Raw genomic sequence first — 19,633 nt, 5'->3', positions numbered from 1 at the left:
ATACAAGTGGAAACAATTTGGAAAAAAACAAAGCTTTTTGGTACTGAATGGGTGAAGAAGGCACATTATTGATGTTGATTTGGGGGGTTTTGTTACATAAACAAAGGACTGATGATAAAACCTGAATGACAGAACTGTTGGTTGCTGCTCTGAACAGATATGAAATCTGTCTCACCAATAAGGGCAACATTTCTGGTTCCTTGGTGTCAGAAGCCTACTGGTTCTCTCTTCTCCCCATCAATGTTATTGTAGATGTGTGTTTCAGGGCACATGTAGACTTGATTGACAGCCATTAACCACCCGGTAGGGCAGAATACCTGCAGGCTTTGGACACCCAGAAGGACAGCTTCAAGCCTGTGAGACAGACAAATTCACACTGGCTTCTAGAACAGGAGCTGCGCTCTAAAGGGTCTGTTTCAGAAAAAACAGAGGGATGTACTATAATTCATAAACTACCGAAGAAACAGCCTGGAGAGCAACAAAAATATTTGTCATCAACGCTTTCTGTTTTTCACCCCGGGCATCTATGGCTACTGTATGAAGGTAGAGAGGACGGGTTCATGATTGTTGTATGCAGAAAACTCAAAACCATTGCTTTTGTTTGTTTTGTTTTTGAGATGTTTCACTAATGCAAAATAATCTTCTGAAGATTTGGAGGGTTTTTAACATTGACAACTACAAAAAAAAAATTTGCTACCGTTCCTAAATTATTTTTTTATTCTTGCGCCACAAAAGTAAACAGCATACTAAACATGTAGAGAGACTGTTAAAGGCAGTTTACATGAAGGAAGCCCAGAGTATCAACACCTCCTATGTGGAATTCAAGAAGGTGCATTTTTATGGACTTCCAGAGAGGACATACTCCAGGTTCTAGGTAATTTAGGTAATTTAACATAAAGTTACATAACGTGATATACCAGAGAACCTACCCAATAAAGTGTCCAGTTAGGGCCTCTAGTTTTTTAAAATAGTAATCTTGCACAAAAGGGCATTGTTGTTGTTTTTTTCCAGTGCATTTTCTTTTTACAACAATCTAATGCCGCTTAGTCTTCGAGTTGTGATCGAAAGCAGAAAATATGAAACATATCGCTGTAACTGCACTTTTTCCTAAACCAGGCAGTTGATCATGTGTTTGATGAGTCATTTTCTTATGCTTTTTAGCTTATATGGTCTCACTTGTCTTGAGATGAAAGCAGATCAGTCTATGTAACACACAAAGTAAAGTGTGTAAGTTTTATCCAAAAATAAGCTTTCAATAAATGGTAACCAGATATGCAACAGGGTTTAAGCTGTTTTGTGTTTGCGAAATATTCACTACATAATGTTGTTTAAAATTATTTAAGCCAAAAGGACACAACATGCAACTAAAAAACAGTGTTGGCTTAAATAAGCTTTGAGTGTAAAATTTAGTACAATCAACTACAAAGAAGCTTTTTAAAGTGAAAATGTATCTTTTTATTGGTACCATACATTAATTATCAAGGGCAGAAACTAACCAAATCAAAAAAATATATATCAAACAATGATTTTCCTACAGGGTCTGGAGAAGGTACAAGTCACCATTCAAACTCAGTCATAACTGCTGCTGGATTCAACAGTAACAAAATGGAAATGTACAAAACAATGACAGAGCTTCAGCTGTTCATTTATTAGACTTTACAGACTCAGCATTGCTACCAAATATGCAGACTGAACTCAATGTGAGGCTGGTTTAAGAAGATGTGTATGATTCTGGTTATGAATACAAATAAAGACAATTTAGACAGAAAACTTCTTAAAACAAAAAATCTGTTTAGCCAGTGACGAAACATGAAAGTCACTGGATAACTAAAGTTCAGCGAGCACATTCACTTGACATCAAGTTGTAATACACAAAATTGTGAATGTTAAGTGAAAAAAAAAAAAATCACTTTCTGTATAGATGAATACATGACTGAATTTCTGAATAAATTAAAGAAAATAAACAGTAAAACCATCTCTCTATGGTGGCATTGTACCCCCAGGGGGAGTTGTAATTTACATTTTTAAAAAAGAGGGAGGAGGAAAGAGAGCAGGTGGGAAGGTAGAGGGGACGGGTTCATGAATTTTCTCCTTTTTCCTATTTTTGTTTCTTTACATTAGATTGGGATGGCTTTAGGTAAATCTAAGTAAGAATACATTTTATTACAGTCAGACAGAACTTTGCTACTACCTTAAATATACAAGCACAAATACACAAAAATTCAAATCTCAAAAGGAAAAAAAAAAAAAAAGGAACAAAAAGACAAAATAAAAACATCCACACTAAAGTATTTCTCTTTTATAAACATAAAAGATAAAAACAATATATTTTAGAGGGGGAAGGGATAAAAGTCCTGTGTTGCTCCTTGGTCTGTAGCTTTTTCAGTATTGGTAGAAAATAAAAAAGTAACAATTGAAATGAAGGCGTTTAATACAAATTAAAAAACATTCTAGGGAAATATATACTGTATAAAAACTCTTAAAATGTGTAACTGTGTGTGTGTGTGTGTGTGTAAGACTGTGCATGTGTGTGTGTTGTCAATGTTCTGTTTGAAAGACTGCATTCACTGTAGTCTAATCAGAGATATTTGGGCACTAGGGGGACTCAAAATCCTTCGATCATTATGTGTGGTTGTGTGTGTGCGCGCACGCGTCTGTGTGTTTGATGTTTCCCTAGTGCCACATTTCACCTCTCTTATTAGTGTGTTCATTTCAAATGGTTTTACATACCGATTCTAAATCCTGGTCCATCTGCTTCAGCAAAGCCACCATTAAACTCACGCTGCTGCTTTTCTCTTCTCAAAACTTTCACAAACACACACTCGCACGCATGCAAGCGCACACGCACACACACACACACACACTCTATTAACAAACGTTATGGGCGACCCGCACATCAGCAGAGCAGACCAGAATCCAGAGGCATGTTTAGCGTAGGAGTGGACGAGTCGTCCCTAAGCGACTCGCCACCATCTTGAAGCCCAACTGCCACCTTCCCCTCCACCCCACCTGTTCCTACATGTGAACTTCAGTATGGATACTTTAGCGTGCACAGTTCTCCCCTGGACTAAATCATCACTCGTGCTACCCGGTTGCCATCCAAAACTGAAAATTGGCAAGAGCAGATGGGACTTTTTGTCTATGAAATGACGAAAAGGGAGCGAGAGGTGGGACACAGTGCCTAATTATCAGGAAGTCACCGCAATAATCGAAGTTGTGAAACTTCCTCCAGCTCGGCAAAACAGTCCGAGCCCCCTCGGGCTACCTGTGCTTGAATCTGAGCGCTACAGTGGTGTTTGGATTGGAGAGCAGATGATGGACTGTTACTGTTGCAGTCATGGCTATTGAGGTGGGGTGGGGGCCTAGGAGTGACAGGGAGGGGTTAGGTTGAGGATGCGGGGCTCTGGGCTCTACTGTGATGCCTGTGAGGTGGGGTTGTCGCTCTTGCTCTCCTGGCTGGAAGGAGCCTTGTTGTTCCAAGGCGAGTTGGAGCCCAGCGCCGGAGAGTTGTTGAAGCTGTCCTCGTCATCTATGCCATTGGCAGCGTCGAACTGTGTGTTCTCCAGCCGTGTGATCAGACGCTCATCCTCGTCGCCGAACTCCCCTCCCATCAGAGTGGGCTCTCCCACCACCATCACATCCTACGGAGTTACAAAACAGCACAACAATCAGACCACATGAATATCTTAGAACAGATGGCATACGATTTTATATCATACAAGCGATGCATTTAGTGCCTCTGAATCCCCCCCTGTAAAGCCACCTCTCATTTGCACCTGCTGTAGTTTTGGCAGGAACTTTGACCAACCAGCTGTTAATAATAAAGATGTATTTACTGTTAAAACACTTGCTCTGACCTGATTACAGTCAAGCAACATCTAAAATGTTAATTCCAAAAGTAATGGCTATAGACTAATGACAACAACTGAATTTAAAGAAAATTAATACATTTTCTACCATGAAAATGAAAGTATGGAACTCACCCAAAAGTCATAGCACAGTGCTTTTATTTTCCTGGGTTGCTATTAGTAACTTTTCCCGGCTATATTAAAAATGCATTAAATGGCACAAGTTTATCTTACAGTTAAACAAAACAAGAATGAACCCTGATGAGGTGTTTGCAAAAACATGAGAGGGTTTAAAAGTGACATTTGTACTTCTACTAGCTCAGTCAGTAACAAGACGTTTCAACTGTGTTTTAGTTAGGGTTAGGATTACAGAATCTGAGTCAGTCCTCATATTTTTGTACACAGAATGACTTTGGTTTATTGAGTCCCGCTTTTTTGTTGCCACGATTATCTGAACTCTCCTTAGCAAATCCATGGAGCAGTTTATCAAAGAGCAAAATGATAATGTGTGCTCAAATGATAGACACTAGATGGCACCAGAGCACTCACCGGAACTTGGCTGGACAGTGGGAAGCCACTACCAGGGCTCTTCTTTTTGTTGTTGTTGTTATTGTTAGTTCCTCCTCCTCCACTGATGGTGCTGCCGCCTGACATCCTACGCTTCCGCCGTTTGTTAGGGGCTTGTCTTGATGGCTCAGCTACAGATAAGGAATAAAGAGAGAAAGTTACACATCCAGTTACCACATATCAACGTGTCTGCGTGTCCTATCTAATCATGCGGTTCACCTACCAGGTGGTGCCACCATCCTCTGCCATTTCTGGAACAGACAGGTCTTGAGGCAGTCTCTGGGGCTGAGGCTGTAGGTCTTGTGTCTGGACATCAGCTCCTGCATGGGCTCCAGAATCACACACAGCTAGAGGAAGGAACAGAGGAGATGCCACAGGTTAGTGATTACCCATTTTTCAAGGTAATTAGAGCTGCTCCGCTTGATTTATTACCAGCATTATCAGCTGGTGTTCAGCATTATTAGCATCACTGGTTGACTTGAAAGTTTGAGATCAGACAATGCGATGGGATAAAACATCAAGCAAAACAATTTGTTATCACTTCGCGGCAACGTTAGAGTGGCTTAATCACTACAGAGGCATCTAAAGCTCATGTTCCAATCAATTTTCACATGGATGTGAGGTGGTGCTGCGTGCTGTGTTTAAAATGAGAGGCACGCCAGATGCAGAAAAACAAACAGCCTGCTAGTATCCAACTGGGCCTGTTTGTCAAGCATACAAGAACATTTAAAGCATTACTGTTCTGCAAGGGGATGTCACCAATAACTAAAGAGGCAGTATTTTTCTCATGTCTCACACACAAAATTTAATAAACGGCTGTGATTATTTGCACAGTCGGGTAGAGGATGAAGAGCCTTTTTTTAAAAGCAAATGGGGAAATAGCTGTTGAATGAAATGTAAATTATGCAGACATAGATGCTGGTAAAATGTTGCCAAGATGATGACTTATAATATCCCCTTAAAGTTTTAAAGGTTCCTGTCAACAAGCAGCAGCTTCACGCTTGTAAAACAAGAGATTCAAGCCAAGCACTGCTCTCCAGAGACACTACTAGTCAAAAACGTTCTACATACAGGGTCAGTTTTTAGTAATAAACCCTTTCAACCATTCTTGTATCTTTACTGTACATGAACACAATGTGCTTATGTAGGTTGTCACCCCACAGGATCTGTAAAGCGTCCAAAAATAAAGTCTCCAGTTTGTACACACCTTGACTACAAGCTATATATTCATTTATAAACCAGAAGGTAATCATTCAAAGTGCTTTAAAAGCAGGAACTGTTCTGAACAGTCTTCTCACTCTACTCAGTGATGCTGTATATAACATATGCTGCTGTTTGGCAGGTTACTCAATGTCCCTAATTAACTGTTTAACATCCTGTAAAGTTTTCAGAGATGGAAATGTTTTCTTACGAAATTACATCTGGACCACGATCAAGACACAAGGAAAGAACAATTTTCCAAATCCAAATGTTGCACATGTACTGTACTCACTCGGAGGTAGTTGAGGGTGGAGTTCGACAGGCCACATCTTGTTATGTTTTTGGACAGCTGGTCCAGCATCTGAGAGTCTTGGGCCTGGAACATATGGAAAGGAGATTAGAAAGCTAGCAAACAGCGTGTGCCGGTGTGGGTTCCTACTTCCTCTGCATTCACTCACATGCATGGCCAGTATACTACGAGGAATGAGTTCACGGTGTTGTCGGATACTGAAGTGCCACGTCTTTATCCTCATCATGTCGTCAAACATGAACTCCAGGTACAAGCGTCCTTCTACACACACCTGCAGAAGATCAGAGAACTGGAGTTAGTACACAACCGAAGAGAGACGAATAGAATCTATGCAGGAGTGGGTACATGTTTACACATTTAAAGATTACAGTGTTTTTTGCAGCAGGGAATTCATTAAGAAATTTTTCGAAAATACTTTTTTAAATAATTCTTGTTATACAGAATATCAGATTCTCGCTACACGAGTAGAACAAATCCCTACGTTGTCTGCAGAAAAGGACAATGATATGAGCCGATTTCATGATCAACAAAGCTGCATGTTGCCTTCCATTTTTGGGACAGTAATTATACTCAAAATAAGAGTGGAGAGAGGTGGAAAGAGAAGGTCACATCTATCATCAATGCAATGTCAACCAAGTTAATAATCACTTGCGGAGAGCCTGGGACAGAGATTCTGTGCACGACAGAATGCACGAAACACTCATAAAATCTGATTAAAACGGCAACTAACCACGTCCTTAATGCTGTGGTAGCATGCAGGTAACTCGAGGAGACGACCGGTTTTTGATCTGCACAATCGGTTTTATTATTTTTTATTTTATTTCTAAACTTATGTATCTGTATGTTAATAAGAGGAAATATTCCTGATACGTTTATTTCAGGGACACGGCTCTAAACTCAGATGCTCCAATCTGCTGTTTGTAATGGACAGCCAATCAGATGAAAAGTGCCTTAAAGTGAGAGAAGCTAAATTTACATCTTATTGAGTATTAGGGCCAAATTAAGAAAAGAAACATGTTGATCACTTTGAGAATAAAGTTGAAATTTCGAGATTAAAGATGAGAAATAGTCAAAATGTGGCGATTACAGTTATTGTTTCAAGACAGATTTCTATACCCTTTCCAAAATGCCTTATTTAGATGAGTTGGTGAAACAAATTGATCAGCTGTCTTGTGATACAGCGTACATCCACTTTATTGGATGAGGGTGGAACTATTGATATCCTTGCATCTGTCCACTGCCAGCCATTACATTTTGTGCAAATCCACTCTTCCGAGTGTTTTTTTTTTCCTTCTGCAGCTGCAGCTTCCTGCACCACCTTTTTGACGTCTACGTGCTAAAAGAGAAATTGTTTCCTTCCTTTTTACTAAAGTTAATTATGAAGATTCCACCGACTCCATTTTTCTTGAAACAACTTTAATCTCCATATTTCAACTTTTGTCTCGAAATAGAATTACTCTGATGGACATAGACAGAAATTTCATCTTTAAATATCAGTTTTTAGAAGTACCAGCTGTATTTGTCCCCAATACCTCCACAGACATCCCCTGCACATACACACCTGTGTGAACATGGGTTTTCCATTCTGTGTGACCATAGTGCACTGATCACAGTCGAGGGAGACAAAGTTATTGTGGAAGGACTCCTTGGGATGTTTCAGTACATAGTAGAGCTCAGTGGCACCGCCCTCAAATATACTCCGGAAGTACCTCGGGATTAACGTCCGGCCAATTGCTGTAAGAAGAAATCTGAATCTGAAAAACCTGATTCTGAAAATCTGAATCTGATTTGTGTCATTCAATCAGCTCCCTACTGTAACGTTTGGGTCCATCTTCCAGACAGAAAGTAATGGTCAGCATGGCATCGTCCTCAAAGAACTCTGTAGTAAATGCATCCCACCACAGGTTGTCACACTCCTACGTTGTAGAGAGGAGAAAGTTATCCATTAAACACCTTTTTGGGGGCGTTTAGCATCCATGTATGTGGCTGCGTATGCACACAAACCTCTGTCCAGTTCTGTAGTCGTTTGTTGAGCTCATATATTCTGTAGTCTGTCTGGTTGCCATATGGTGTGTGCCTCCTGGAAGAAACAAATTGAAAAGAACACAAAAGCTGACAGTCATCAAAATGCAGTAGGGTTACAGCTCTCATAGACTCTTTAGATTTAGCAGGGTTTAACCCAGTTGAGGCTTACAGTCTTACTCCAAGATCTCTAGGCAATTAAGAGAAGGAAAAAAAAATCTCACAATCTTATCTGTATTTGTATTACTACGGTTTTTAAACCTGCCTGGAATAATGGGAAACAATGTAGTCTTACCCTATTCCTGGCTCCAGGTATGTGGGAGGGTACATTGGAGTGGGGCTGTAGAGAAACAGGAGACAGAGACATTATTACATTCAGCTATAGTGCTAATATGCTCTCCTCAAGGAGCTAGTCTGCCTTTACAACCCCGGGACATGAGCCAAACATGGCAAAAATTGGATGAGACGGTAAATATCAATTCTCAAATGCACAGACACAATCAACAACTGCAGCCGATTCATTTATTTATTTATTGCAAAATGACAACGGGTGGAAAAACAACCAAAATTAAAAAGAACAACTATATTCTCCAACTTTACTGAGCTACACAATTCAATGCAATTTTTTGGCTGTAAATTTTCACCTCATACAGCAGTTAACAGTTTAAACATTGCTCACAGTAGCTCAGCAGGTAATTGCCTTTATAATTCGTGGCGTAAACGATGAATGAATAACATTTTTCTACTCTGGATTACAGCAGTACTGATGCAAATGTTCACTCAATGACAGAAGATCAGCGGGCCCCCCTTTACTTAAATACAAGGAATAAACCTTCATATATTAAAGGTGTTTTACCAGTGCGTGGTAATATTGTACAACGTATGCAACACTTTGAAAAACGGCTTATATTTAGGATCTGATACTGGAAGGTAGCATCACTCAGTTATTACATTATTATGCCAATAGATGATCTCAAGGCTTGATGTTTTTTTAAAGCATAATGCATTCAATTATTAATTGAGGTTTGCATGTTCTCCCAATCCCTGTTTGCGTTCTCTCTGAGTACTCCGGCTTCCTCCCAGAGACCAAAGACACGAATGTTACAGTAATTGGCGAGACTAAATTGGGCATAGATGGGGACGTGAGTGTGTCATCTCTCTGTGTTGCTATGTGATTGACCATTTCAGCTGGGATAGGCTGTGCCCCCTCGCCCGTAAGTGCCATAAGTAACTAATAAAAATAGACGGATTAAATAAATATTGAACTAAAATTTTACCAGGAAAATTCACGCTTCACACCAGCTTCACTCTAATATAACACACTCTTGCAACATTGATGTGCTCACAGTCACACCTACTGCATGTGCTCATCTCTCTACACACTTTGAAATGAATGTGCAAGCATTGAGTGGCTACACTGATCCCTCACAAAACGTGGGAAAACAGACTGAGGAGGATTTCTATCTGTTGGTTTGATTTTAAATTAAAGGCTTAAAGTAATTACGCAAAGATACAAGATTTCCTTCGCCGTGTTTGTGGAGCGGAGCTGAGACAGCTAAAGTGAGGATAATGCTACTTAAGTCGATAACTTGTTATGTTATTGTAAACGCACTGCAAAAACTTTGTGACAACAGTTTGAATGCACAGAAGCATTTGAAAAACATTTGACAGCTAACAGAAAACATACTTTAAAAACAACACAGTTGGCCCCATAAGCAGTCAGCTAGACTAATTTTTGGCAAGCTTTACAAACACAGCACAGAAATTAAACTCACCCCACGTCTCTGTCCAGCATGGTGCCGGGGTGGAAAGGGGGGAAAGTGCTACCGTTGGGGGGCTCCTTGGGGGAGTACAGCTTGAACGACTTGGAGGAACAGCCTGGAATAGAAGTGACGTATATATTTGTAATATATGTTATTATATTTAACTTATGGCAGATGAAAACTTGTGACCTGACGGAGAACATGACGTGTGTATAGTAAGCATGCCAAATTTAGACTCAAAAGATAAAGATAGAAAATTTATTAACTGAAAAAAAAAGTAAACTTTTCAATATTGATAAAGCTGAGGTTATGGAAAAAAACCCAACAAAACCAAAGATGATGATGTCGAACAGGGCTGTACGAATCTGTAATACTGAGATTGAAAAGATGCAAAGGCCCACGATACGGCATCAGATCTTGCCTTACCTACTTGAAGCATGCTAGTATGGTAAAGTTGTCAGGTTTAAAGATTATCTGGCTAAAAACTGAAGCGGCGATACATAAATACATAGTTTCTTTTTTGGTCCATGATCCAATCATGATTGAATAACTGGACCTGTGCTAAAAATTGTTTTTTTTGAAAACCAAAGTAAAAAGTGGAGAACTGTTACACCTCTGATGCCTAATCAGCCTGAAATAACCAGTATGGTCCAGTTTTAACTGCACTCATTCCATGGTCTTCCCTGAATGGCTCATTTTTGGGGCATTAAAATATAAAACAACACAATGGAAGAAGCCTCATGCAGCACTACCATAGAAACTGATGCCTTACCATGAAGTACTAAACAGTAAGTCAGAAGGAACCCCAAACACAAGAGAAAACATACTGATGACACTGACACACACACACATAAAGATCCAGTCCCTGTTCTACTCTAATTGCCTGGCTCTCTTATAAAGGCCATCCAGGCGTGGCGGCCTCTGGGTCACGACCTCTGCGTCACCATGGTGAAGCCCCACCTCCTTCATATCTCTCTGTGGTGTCTCTGCATATTAAACATATTTATGTCACTGTATGTCTGAAGGAAAGATATAACCAAAGAGGGGGACTTGTCTCAGAGGAAAGTTTGTTATGAAATGAGAACACAGTGACGTAAGATGTATAGTAAACAGTTAAACCAGTAAAAAGTACTAGTAACACTTCATAACACATATCTGCAGACACACTGTGGTGAGGTGGGCAGACAGAGGCTGCCTAACCTTTAAAGTCACACACATTAGGATGTTGTTCCTATAAATCACTAATCTATGCATCCTTATGAAATCCATTCTAGTGAAAGGAGGAATTGCATTCAAATATGTTGTGAATAACAGCAGTGATCACAGCTTTTACAGACCCAGAGGTAAATTAATAAAAAAGTTTTCCGTAAAGAGTATAGAGCCATAAAACATTTCCATCTTTCTAAAAAGTTAAAAAGGAAAGGCAATAAAACACTCATCTATTTGAAACCCTGGCTTCAAATCGAGTTAAAAACAAGCTGTTTACTATGTGCAACACTATGCTATGGGCTGGATGCACCACCAGAAGACAGATAAATAAATAAATAATCGATTCTTTGTGTGTCCATTAGTTGTTGAGAGCTCCATTAGCTCCTCTCCTCTCCCGTTAGCGGTTAATGACAGGCAGTCACAATCACATCAGCTGGACTCCACTTCCTCCACTGGGAATCGTGTTCCTCTCTTTTACAAGCACACAGTACACAATGTCGACAGAAACATACACATTAAACATACACACATCTGCTTGTGGACAGAAACTTTTAGAGCAGATCATCTGTCAAACTGGCACGGATGCCAAAAAACACTCAACTATTGACTTTTCTTCATGCTCAGCCGCCAAAAATCCACCCAACATCACAACATCAAGTCTCCTCTAAATGGGGATATAACCTGTCGTGGTTGTGCACTCCTGCCACTCAAGACTGCCACCATGATTAGTACAAGGGACAAGATAAGGGACAAGTATCCAAACGGAATTTGTGAGCCGGATAAGCCTGAACCACATTGTTAAACTTTGAACGTAAAGTGACACCGGTTTAGGTTATTTCGGCATCTATGCTTCATAAATTTAACTGCTAAAGAAGATTGGATGTAGAGTTGCTACAAAGGCAATTAGAATGGCACCAAGCTAGCATATAGTTGCTAGCTAGGCTAAATTTATTACGGGACTCGAGCGAGCTTAACAACAAAACGCCAAACAATAATAATCTGAAAAGCAATACATTTATGTGAACAAACAAGACACAATACATAATCCCGATCCCCTCAACCACAGCGACGGTGACTGTGTACAACACTGCCTCGTAGGCCTGCAAGGTAGGCTAACGTCAGCTAGCCTGAAAACTGTTTGTAACCAGTTAGCTGGTTTTAGCCTTCCTGCTAACGCCTTAGCGTTAAATCCCTTCGCAACGAAAAAGCACTCAAAAAGAGGAGCAATTACACCGGCGGCAGTTCCTACACCAACTGTAAACGTTAAAAAAGCTAAACGTTAGAGTCGAGTAGTGTGTTTGGAGGAAAGGCGACCCTTTACCTGCAAAGAAGTCCTATCAGAAAATTGATGTTTACAGATCCGTGCTGATAGACCGTGTGTACGCTCCGTGCGTAAAAACGGATAGGCCCGCTGGACGCAACGTACCCACACAATACGTCCCTTTGAATTGGATCAATAAAAAAATCTCCTCCAAACGGAATAAGGCCTAAATTGCGGGAGTCGGTCGGTTATGTTTTGTCCCGCATGAGGCCTTGTCAGTGGGCTGAAGCCTGCTGTGGGTTTACATATGGACCCCGATGAGCCCTTTGTTCACGGGAGGACATGAACAATAGCTGTAGGCCCTCCTCCTCCTCTCCCTCTGCAATGCATTTGCTCCTCTCTCCTCTGCCCAGCACCGCCAGCCGCCCTCTCCCACTTCTGCTCCTCCTCCCCCCACTAATGCACAACTGCACATAAAGGTTGTCTGGTAAGCATTTTTCCCTTCCTCCTCCCTGCATCCCATATCCCTTCCTTGTAACTGACACAGATGAGAATTGTCCTAATGCAACTCAGTGGAGATGAGCGTGGAGACAAAGATCATGCTGACTGCAAAGTGGCTGTCATGTTTACCTAATTAGTGAACATAGGCTTGCTGCAATCAGCTTGAGCTGAGGCAGTGACAACCAAGACCCTGGGCCCAAGCAGGATGCAAACGTGATGCACATACATTTGCAGTGGAGCAGTCCCATTGGTCAAAAGTACACCAAGATCTTGTAAATTTACACTTGGAGACAGCAGAATAAGTTTGTCAGTTAATTCTGCCTTTCCGTTTGTATGCTGAACTGCCCAAGGACGAGTAAATCCCCTAACATCAGGAATCTCTATACCCTCTTTTCCTCTCTGAGTCTGCGCGCACACACACACAGATCCACGCACACACACAAAGCACTAAGCCAAAAGGAGAATCCCACAGGCTTCTAAATCTGCTTAAATCGCCTCAAATAATAATCAGATATTCAGATCACAGCCAGCAGAGATCTCACCCATATGTCCAAAGTTGTGATATAAAAAGAACAAGCAGTATTAGGACAGCAATTTTTCCATATTTATGCAAGCGTCATATCTAGCACGCAAACTATTTGATCTACAGCATCTAACCCCAAAGGACAGAAAAGACAGATTATCCCATATCGAGGATGTAAAGTAGTTTCCTTTCACCCACTAAAGAACTTTCCCTTCCTGCTGCACTCTTTAGGTTGTTACAGCCACCAGCACGAACACGGTTCTCATTAATACACCACCCATGCACACTGGGAGTGAAAACAATGTTTCATAAATGATTTATTCATAAATTAAGCCGCTGTTGCGAGCTGCTCAGTAAACAGGTCTTCACAGAGGGAGTGAGACTAAACACTGGTGCTGATCAGTAATATGACATTATTGCAACATTATAATAACATTTATCATCAGCGTCGTTATTATTATTATTATTATCATCATCATTATTAATATTACATTCATCTTCACCTTTTAACTGCACTATAGATAACACATATAAATGACTGGAAATATATACACCAAAGCGGACATGAGTAGAAATGTGATTTTTTTTTTAAGTTTATTTTTACACATTTTGGTATGCAGAACAATTTAAACTTCAAGCATCAGTTAAACAAGTTATTTCAGTGGGTTATGACTTGCTGCCTTTGTCTGATATTTAAAGTCCCATTTGTTGTTCTGATGGTGTAATATTTTATCCTGAACCAGACTTGCACTGGGGTGTATTTGCAGTGGTATGCAGTTTGTGTGCCCGTATACATGTTGCTCCATGATTCTTTATTACATTGTACACATGATATAAATACATGATAGTTTTAATGCAATAATCTAATTCTCAGTTACTTATAAGTCATTTAAATGTGTGCAGTAGATATAAGTAAAGATGCAATTTTTGCACATTTTTTTAAACATTATTCTCACATTTTCATCCAGATTTTTTTTTACTATTATTACTATGTTATATTTTTTTAATTCATGCCGGCATTTTGATACACTGAATCTAGGTGTAATACATTTTATTGTATTTTTATTTTTATGCTTTTTTCCATTTATACATTTAAAATACTTGTATATGTTTTTCAAGTGATGGATCTGTTTGTTGGACATTTATCCCGCCGGGATCTGCTGCTCTTATATGCCCAAAATGAAGACAGGAACTCAAATATGAACCTTTTTGTAGACTCTGATGTATGAAATCCAGAGTATGGTGAAGTGCACTGTCTCCCAGAGCCAGGCATGTAGAGAGGATAAGCCTCTATAAGGCCTGTCTCTCACCCGACCAGCAACAAAGATGCCCGGGCTGACTTTATGTATATTGGTTTGACCATGGTAAGCCTGTGACATGAGCTCTTCACAGCTCACGAGGCTGCTGTCAGTCCTTTGGCAGCATCTTTGTGTGTCTAGTACCAGGGGGAGGTGTAGTCTGTTGTAGCTAAGAGTGTCTGTTGTGGGTGACTTATGTGGATTTGCCTATCTTACATTGGCTGGCCCCTGTCACTATGGCAACATGAGCAATCATTGCTGACACAACCAGAGAGAGAGGCTAAGAAACATCCATGGAAATGGACACACAAGGGTTAATCCTGTGTGTGTGTGTCTCCCCAAACTCACCCATTGAAATGGTACATGACGGGGTTAATCCCCAGTGCATGTGTGTGTGGTGGGGTGTTGGAGAGGAGGTGGGGGTGGGAGGTGTGTCAGGATAAGGCTTGAAGGGCTTACACACACCATCTCCTTTGCTCTCAGGCATAGGGACAGCCTTATCTTCAACCAGCACCCCAACCAGTGAGGCACACGGGTACACTCACACAGATCTGCCCAACCCTCGCTTCGTCAGCTTGCCTCATTTTCCTGCAGTTAAACATTCACACCTAAAGCCATAAAGCCATGTATAATAAGTGCTCAAAGCGGGCACACATGGTGTTTTCACTAAGCCTACACTTTAAACCCACAAGTGCAACCTGTTTAAATTGACCTTTGTTAAAGTCAATAAAAAGAGAGTAAGAGACTGAACTTGTACAGCATTTTGGTATAAATATGCTGTACAAGTTCTTGCTTTTAAATAAAAGACAAATCAGAAATTCTTCTTTTCGACCGTTTTATTTGACCTCAGAGGTTTTTGTTACCTCGTCAGCTGTGAGAAAGGCAAAAAGGAAAAGGTCAGCAAGACAGACTTACCTCCTTCAGACTCTAGCTGTTCTGACATCGCCATTTTGTCACCTACAAATGCACTTTCACGGCTACACACTGATCTAACTCAGAGCCTGAGTCTGTGTTTTCATGCCTCTCCCACTCTCTGATATCTTCCATGTCCAGACTGTCAGGCTCAGGGGCACGAGGAGGGGGAAGGAGGATGCCTACAGTCTGTGTGTGTGTGTGTCTGCCTCGCATGTGCATGTGTGTGCGTGCATGCTATCGTGCACATGTGCAAATGTGTGCAATGTGCCACTTCCACTTACTAGTCCACAGGAAACTCAACTGCACATGCATCTGCCAGAGTTCTGATAAGAACCATTCCCGCCAGCCTCCCTTCAGCACAATCCTAAGCACTGATCTCAGGACAGTTTTGTGTCGGTTTGACTGCAGAAAAAGCCCTGACCGAGCTGATCCCAGCTCAAAGATGAGTTCCAACTGAAGAATGAGTGACATCAGTTAAGTGCTGTTTTTTCCGTTTTTTCCCCAAACAGGAATGAAAACAGAACCACTCCTCTTTTCATAGATAGCATTCACTGCATTTCTTTCCCAAAGCTAAAAGCATGCCTACTGTTTCTCGACTTTTCCCACTTCACAATATTAAATAAGTACTTTAGACACATCAGTGGCACACACTGTCCACACGAAAGCTAGCTACATGTCTCTGGGGCTCGTTTCACTGGTGTCTGCCTGCCAGATTTGATACATTTGGCAGCTCAGGCCTCTTTACTCCTTTATTGGATCAGATGGGGGGGGACAGAGATCTCTCTGTCTGATTCAGCTCTGATAAAAGATCCAAAAGACAAGCTGCCACTTTTTGGAGGAATGAGCTCTAACAGTGGCCAGCTTTAGATCAAAGAGACTGTGAGCCAGAGGAGCTGCAGACACTTAACTGACGCAGAACTTCAGCTGTAGTTATTTTAATGGACTCAAGGTTTAGGGTTAAAGCAAAATGTCTTATCTCAACAGAGAAACGTACAACAGAAGAAAGTAGCATTCACATTAATTAGCAGCATGGTGGCTCACAGCAAGAGGATTTCTTTGTGGAGTTCAAATGATCTCCCTCAGCCTGGGAAGGTTTTCTCTAGTTACTTCTGCCACTGAACAGCATCCCATCTGGGCCCAGGACACACTCACAAAAGAGATTCCTAATCTCAAGAGTTGTACTTAGTTATAACATGAGGGCAAAGTTGGACAATATGACAATAATGTGAGATTAATAGCAGTCTACTGTCAGAGAGTTTTTGCCACACTGTTATAGTGTGCCGTTGCTTTAGTGGGATACAAGTATCTTGTGCAATATACACTGCTCAGACAGTTTGTTGGGCACACCTTGCTAGTACTAGGTTGGACCCCCTTTTCCCTTCAGAACTGCTTCAATTCTTTATGGCACAGATTCAACAAGGTGCTGGAAACATTCCTCTGAGATTTTGGTCCATATTGATATGATAACAGATTTGCTGCACGTCCATAATGTGAATCTCCTGTTGCACCACATCCCAAAAGTGCTCTGTTGGATTTCGATTCTATGACTGTGGAGCACATTAGAGTACAGTGAACTCATTGTTATGATCAAGAAACCACTATAAGATGATTTGACTTTGTGACATGGGATGATATCCTACTGGGAGCAGCGATCAGAAGATGGGTAGACTGTGGTCATAAAGGGATGGAGATGGTAGGCTGTGGCATTTAAACAATGCTCAGCTGCTAGTAAGGGGGACAAAGTGTGCCAAGAAAATATGTCCCACATATTACACCACCAGTAGCAGTCTGAATTGTTGGTAAAAGGCAGGGTGGATCCATGCTTTCATGTTGTTTGTTGTTGCAGCAGAAACGGAGGCAATGTTTTTCCAATCTTGTATTGTCCAATTTTGGTCAACTTGTCCAAATCAAAGCCTCAGATTTCCTATTCTCATCTGACAGGAATGGGTTTTCTGCTGCTGTAGCTCACCTGCTTCAAAGTTTTGCGTGTTGTGCATTCAGTGATACTCTTTGTCATTCTTTGGTTGTAATAAGCAACTATTTGAGTTACTGTTGCATTCATATCAGCTTGAACCCTTCTGTCCATTCTCCTAATATTTATCAGGGCAGAGAACTGCTGCTCACTGAATGTTTTAATGTTTGGAGGATTTTTTTAACATCAGTTCAAGATAATACAAACATCAGGTTCTGCTTCTATATCACCTGGTCAAAGATGTGCACAGGTAGCCTCACTCTAGAATTTTAATCACAAAACAGCTTTACTATATCTTGTTGGGTGTTTTTGTAATCTTTCTTTACATGAACAACCACTGGAATCAAAAGTTAGAAATAACTGTCTAAAGATAAGTAATTTTGACTTATGTATTTAAATCACAGGAGACCCCAAAAACAGGGTGTGTGTGTGTACGTGCGTGTACAGAAAAGCAATATAGGTAATAACAATCAGGGATAGAAGTTGAAACCCCTTACATTTAAGAACCAGTATCAAATGGTCTTATTTATAAGAATTTTATCCCTCCAACCTCATGTAATACTAATACTGCTGAGTTTGTCAGCTAGTCTGTGCAAAACAGTGATATTAAACTAATTTCAGTGGTGCTTAAGTCCCAACTGGGTCTTATTTTTCTCCCTCTGTGTTCAGATTTAGATAATAAAAAAGATATTGTAAAGCTCAAAGCTTGAGTAAGCTTATTTTATCCATTTAGAAAATTATTTAATTAAAAAAAATGTATAATAGGATTAATATTAATACATTATTAATTTCTCTCTCTATTAAATCATAGATAATGTTAACATCCCCTGTCCAAAATAATGAAGCTTAACACAGGGACTATTGATATTTTGTTCGGAAAAATAAATAGTTTTTAAATACTATAAGTAATTTTTTTTTAGTGGGCACTTTTACTTTGAAAGGACTTGACTGCTTTTACTTAAACGATCTGAATCTCTTGCACCCTACAGCTCAACTGTCAGACGGGAAATTGTTATTGATGCGTCTCATTTGCAAGAGAAAACAAAAGTGCGACAATCAAAACAAGCGACACTGAATATAAATGGATCTGCTGTTGCTCAGCAGAGATCCATCACTCATTCATCTGCTTTACAGTCAGGAGAAATCACTGTGGAAAATTCGGACTGACCTACAATCTGCAGCTTGTCCTTTGATAGCAGCGCCCTCTCGTGGCCACAGTGAGCCAGTGTCTTTGTTTTCATGCTGCCCTACAGTTGTTTTTTTTCTCACTCACTGGGTGAATTCCCTACTCAGGATCTTTTTGGCAGGCAAACACAGACACACTGCAACCTGGGAAGTTCAGCGGCAAGTGCGTCACATGTTATAACAGGCCAAGAGGTGAAGGGATTAAATCAGGAAAAGGCTCAGCCGTGAGGCAGTTTGGCATTGAAATATATTATATGAGTGTGTTACTTTAAGTGTCAAAAGAATCATGCATGTGCTGTAGTAACTTAATGATCTATATTATTATCCATCATCTTCACTGTTGCACTCCCCCCCCCAACACCGCCACCCCCTTTTCTCCCTGGCATTTTGCAGGTAGCTTAGATTTAAGTGTGTGTGTGACAGATGTGCACGAGAGTGTGTGTGGCGGCGGCTGGTGTCAGCTGGCAGCTGTGTGAGTGGAGATGACAGTGCCCTGATGCTGCGTTCTCTGTTCTCTGGGAGCCATTTTGTCTGTCTCTGATCTCAGAGTCAGGTCTGCCCCCCCACCCCACACACCCTCAGCCAATCACGTCACCGCTCAGCCTTGCAGAAAACATAGAAACACAGTCTGATCTCTCTCTCTCACTCTGTCTCACCCACTCCATCTCCCTCCCTCTCCTACAGTGTTCATCTCCTACTTGCTTCTCTTTTCTTGGCTCTTCTGCACTCTGCCCCCCCCCCCCATCACCTCTTCTCCCTCCTTTCTCCTGCTTCCTCCTCCTCCTCCTCTTCCTCCCTTAATCCACATCTTTCCTCGGTGTCTGCTCACTCCCTCTCTCTTCCCCTCTGTCACACCCTCCTCCTCCTCTCCAGGCTCTCTTGTTGTGCAACCCGTTTTTAAACAGCTCAGCCTTTGTGCGTTTTTGTCTGTTGCCATTTCAGCCAGAGCTGCAGTCTTTACTCATTTTCCTCCAATCAGGGACACCATGTGACTCTCTGCATGAGAGGGCACAGTCCCTTCCCCCTTCTCTCTCTCTCTCTCTCTCTCTCTCTCTCTCT

The 19,633-nt window shown here is 41.0% G+C and overlaps 1 protein-coding gene across 4 annotated transcripts in view; it reads right to left on the bottom strand.

Moving 5' to 3' along the window:
- Positions 1 to 2,503: 2,503 nt before the first annotated feature.
- ldb1b (LIM-domain binding 1b) overlaps positions 2,504 to 19,633 on the bottom strand; it is a 26,695-nt gene continuing 9,565 nt past the window's right edge. For 2 of the 4 annotated variants that reach the window (XM_005735739.2, XM_013911554.1), the window contains 10 exons: positions 9,723 to 9,825; positions 8,243 to 8,287; positions 7,930 to 8,005; positions 7,739 to 7,841; positions 7,487 to 7,659; positions 6,074 to 6,196; positions 5,908 to 5,991; positions 4,639 to 4,762; positions 4,398 to 4,546; positions 2,504 to 3,641 (listed from right to left, as the gene is read on the bottom strand). In XM_005735739.2, the coding sequence (XP_005735796.1) occupies positions 3,411 to 3,641; positions 4,398 to 4,546; positions 4,639 to 4,762; positions 5,908 to 5,991; positions 6,074 to 6,196; positions 7,487 to 7,659; positions 7,739 to 7,841; positions 7,930 to 8,005; positions 8,243 to 8,287; positions 9,723 to 9,825 (1,211 nt within the window). In that variant the 3' untranslated portion in view covers positions 2,504 to 3,410. Of the gene's footprint in view, positions 3,642 to 4,397; positions 4,547 to 4,638; positions 4,763 to 5,907; positions 5,992 to 6,073; positions 6,197 to 7,486; positions 7,660 to 7,738; positions 7,842 to 7,929; positions 8,006 to 8,242; positions 8,288 to 9,722; positions 9,826 to 12,240; positions 12,655 to 15,417; positions 15,568 to 19,633 lie in introns of those variants that run through there. The other 2 variants (XM_005735738.2, XM_005735740.1) reach the window with 2 other exon arrangements.

Source organism: Pundamilia nyererei, unplaced genomic scaffold (assembly GCF_000239375.1).
Source record: "Pundamilia nyererei isolate P.nyererei 1_Seehausen unplaced genomic scaffold, PunNye1.0 scaffold00065, whole genome shotgun sequence".
In the NCBI taxonomy this organism is placed as follows: Eukaryota; Metazoa; Chordata; class Actinopteri; order Cichliformes; family Cichlidae; genus Pundamilia; species Pundamilia nyererei.
The sequence above is the reverse complement of the archived record's forward strand: the minus strand, read 5'-3'. Positions and strand labels throughout refer to the sequence as shown.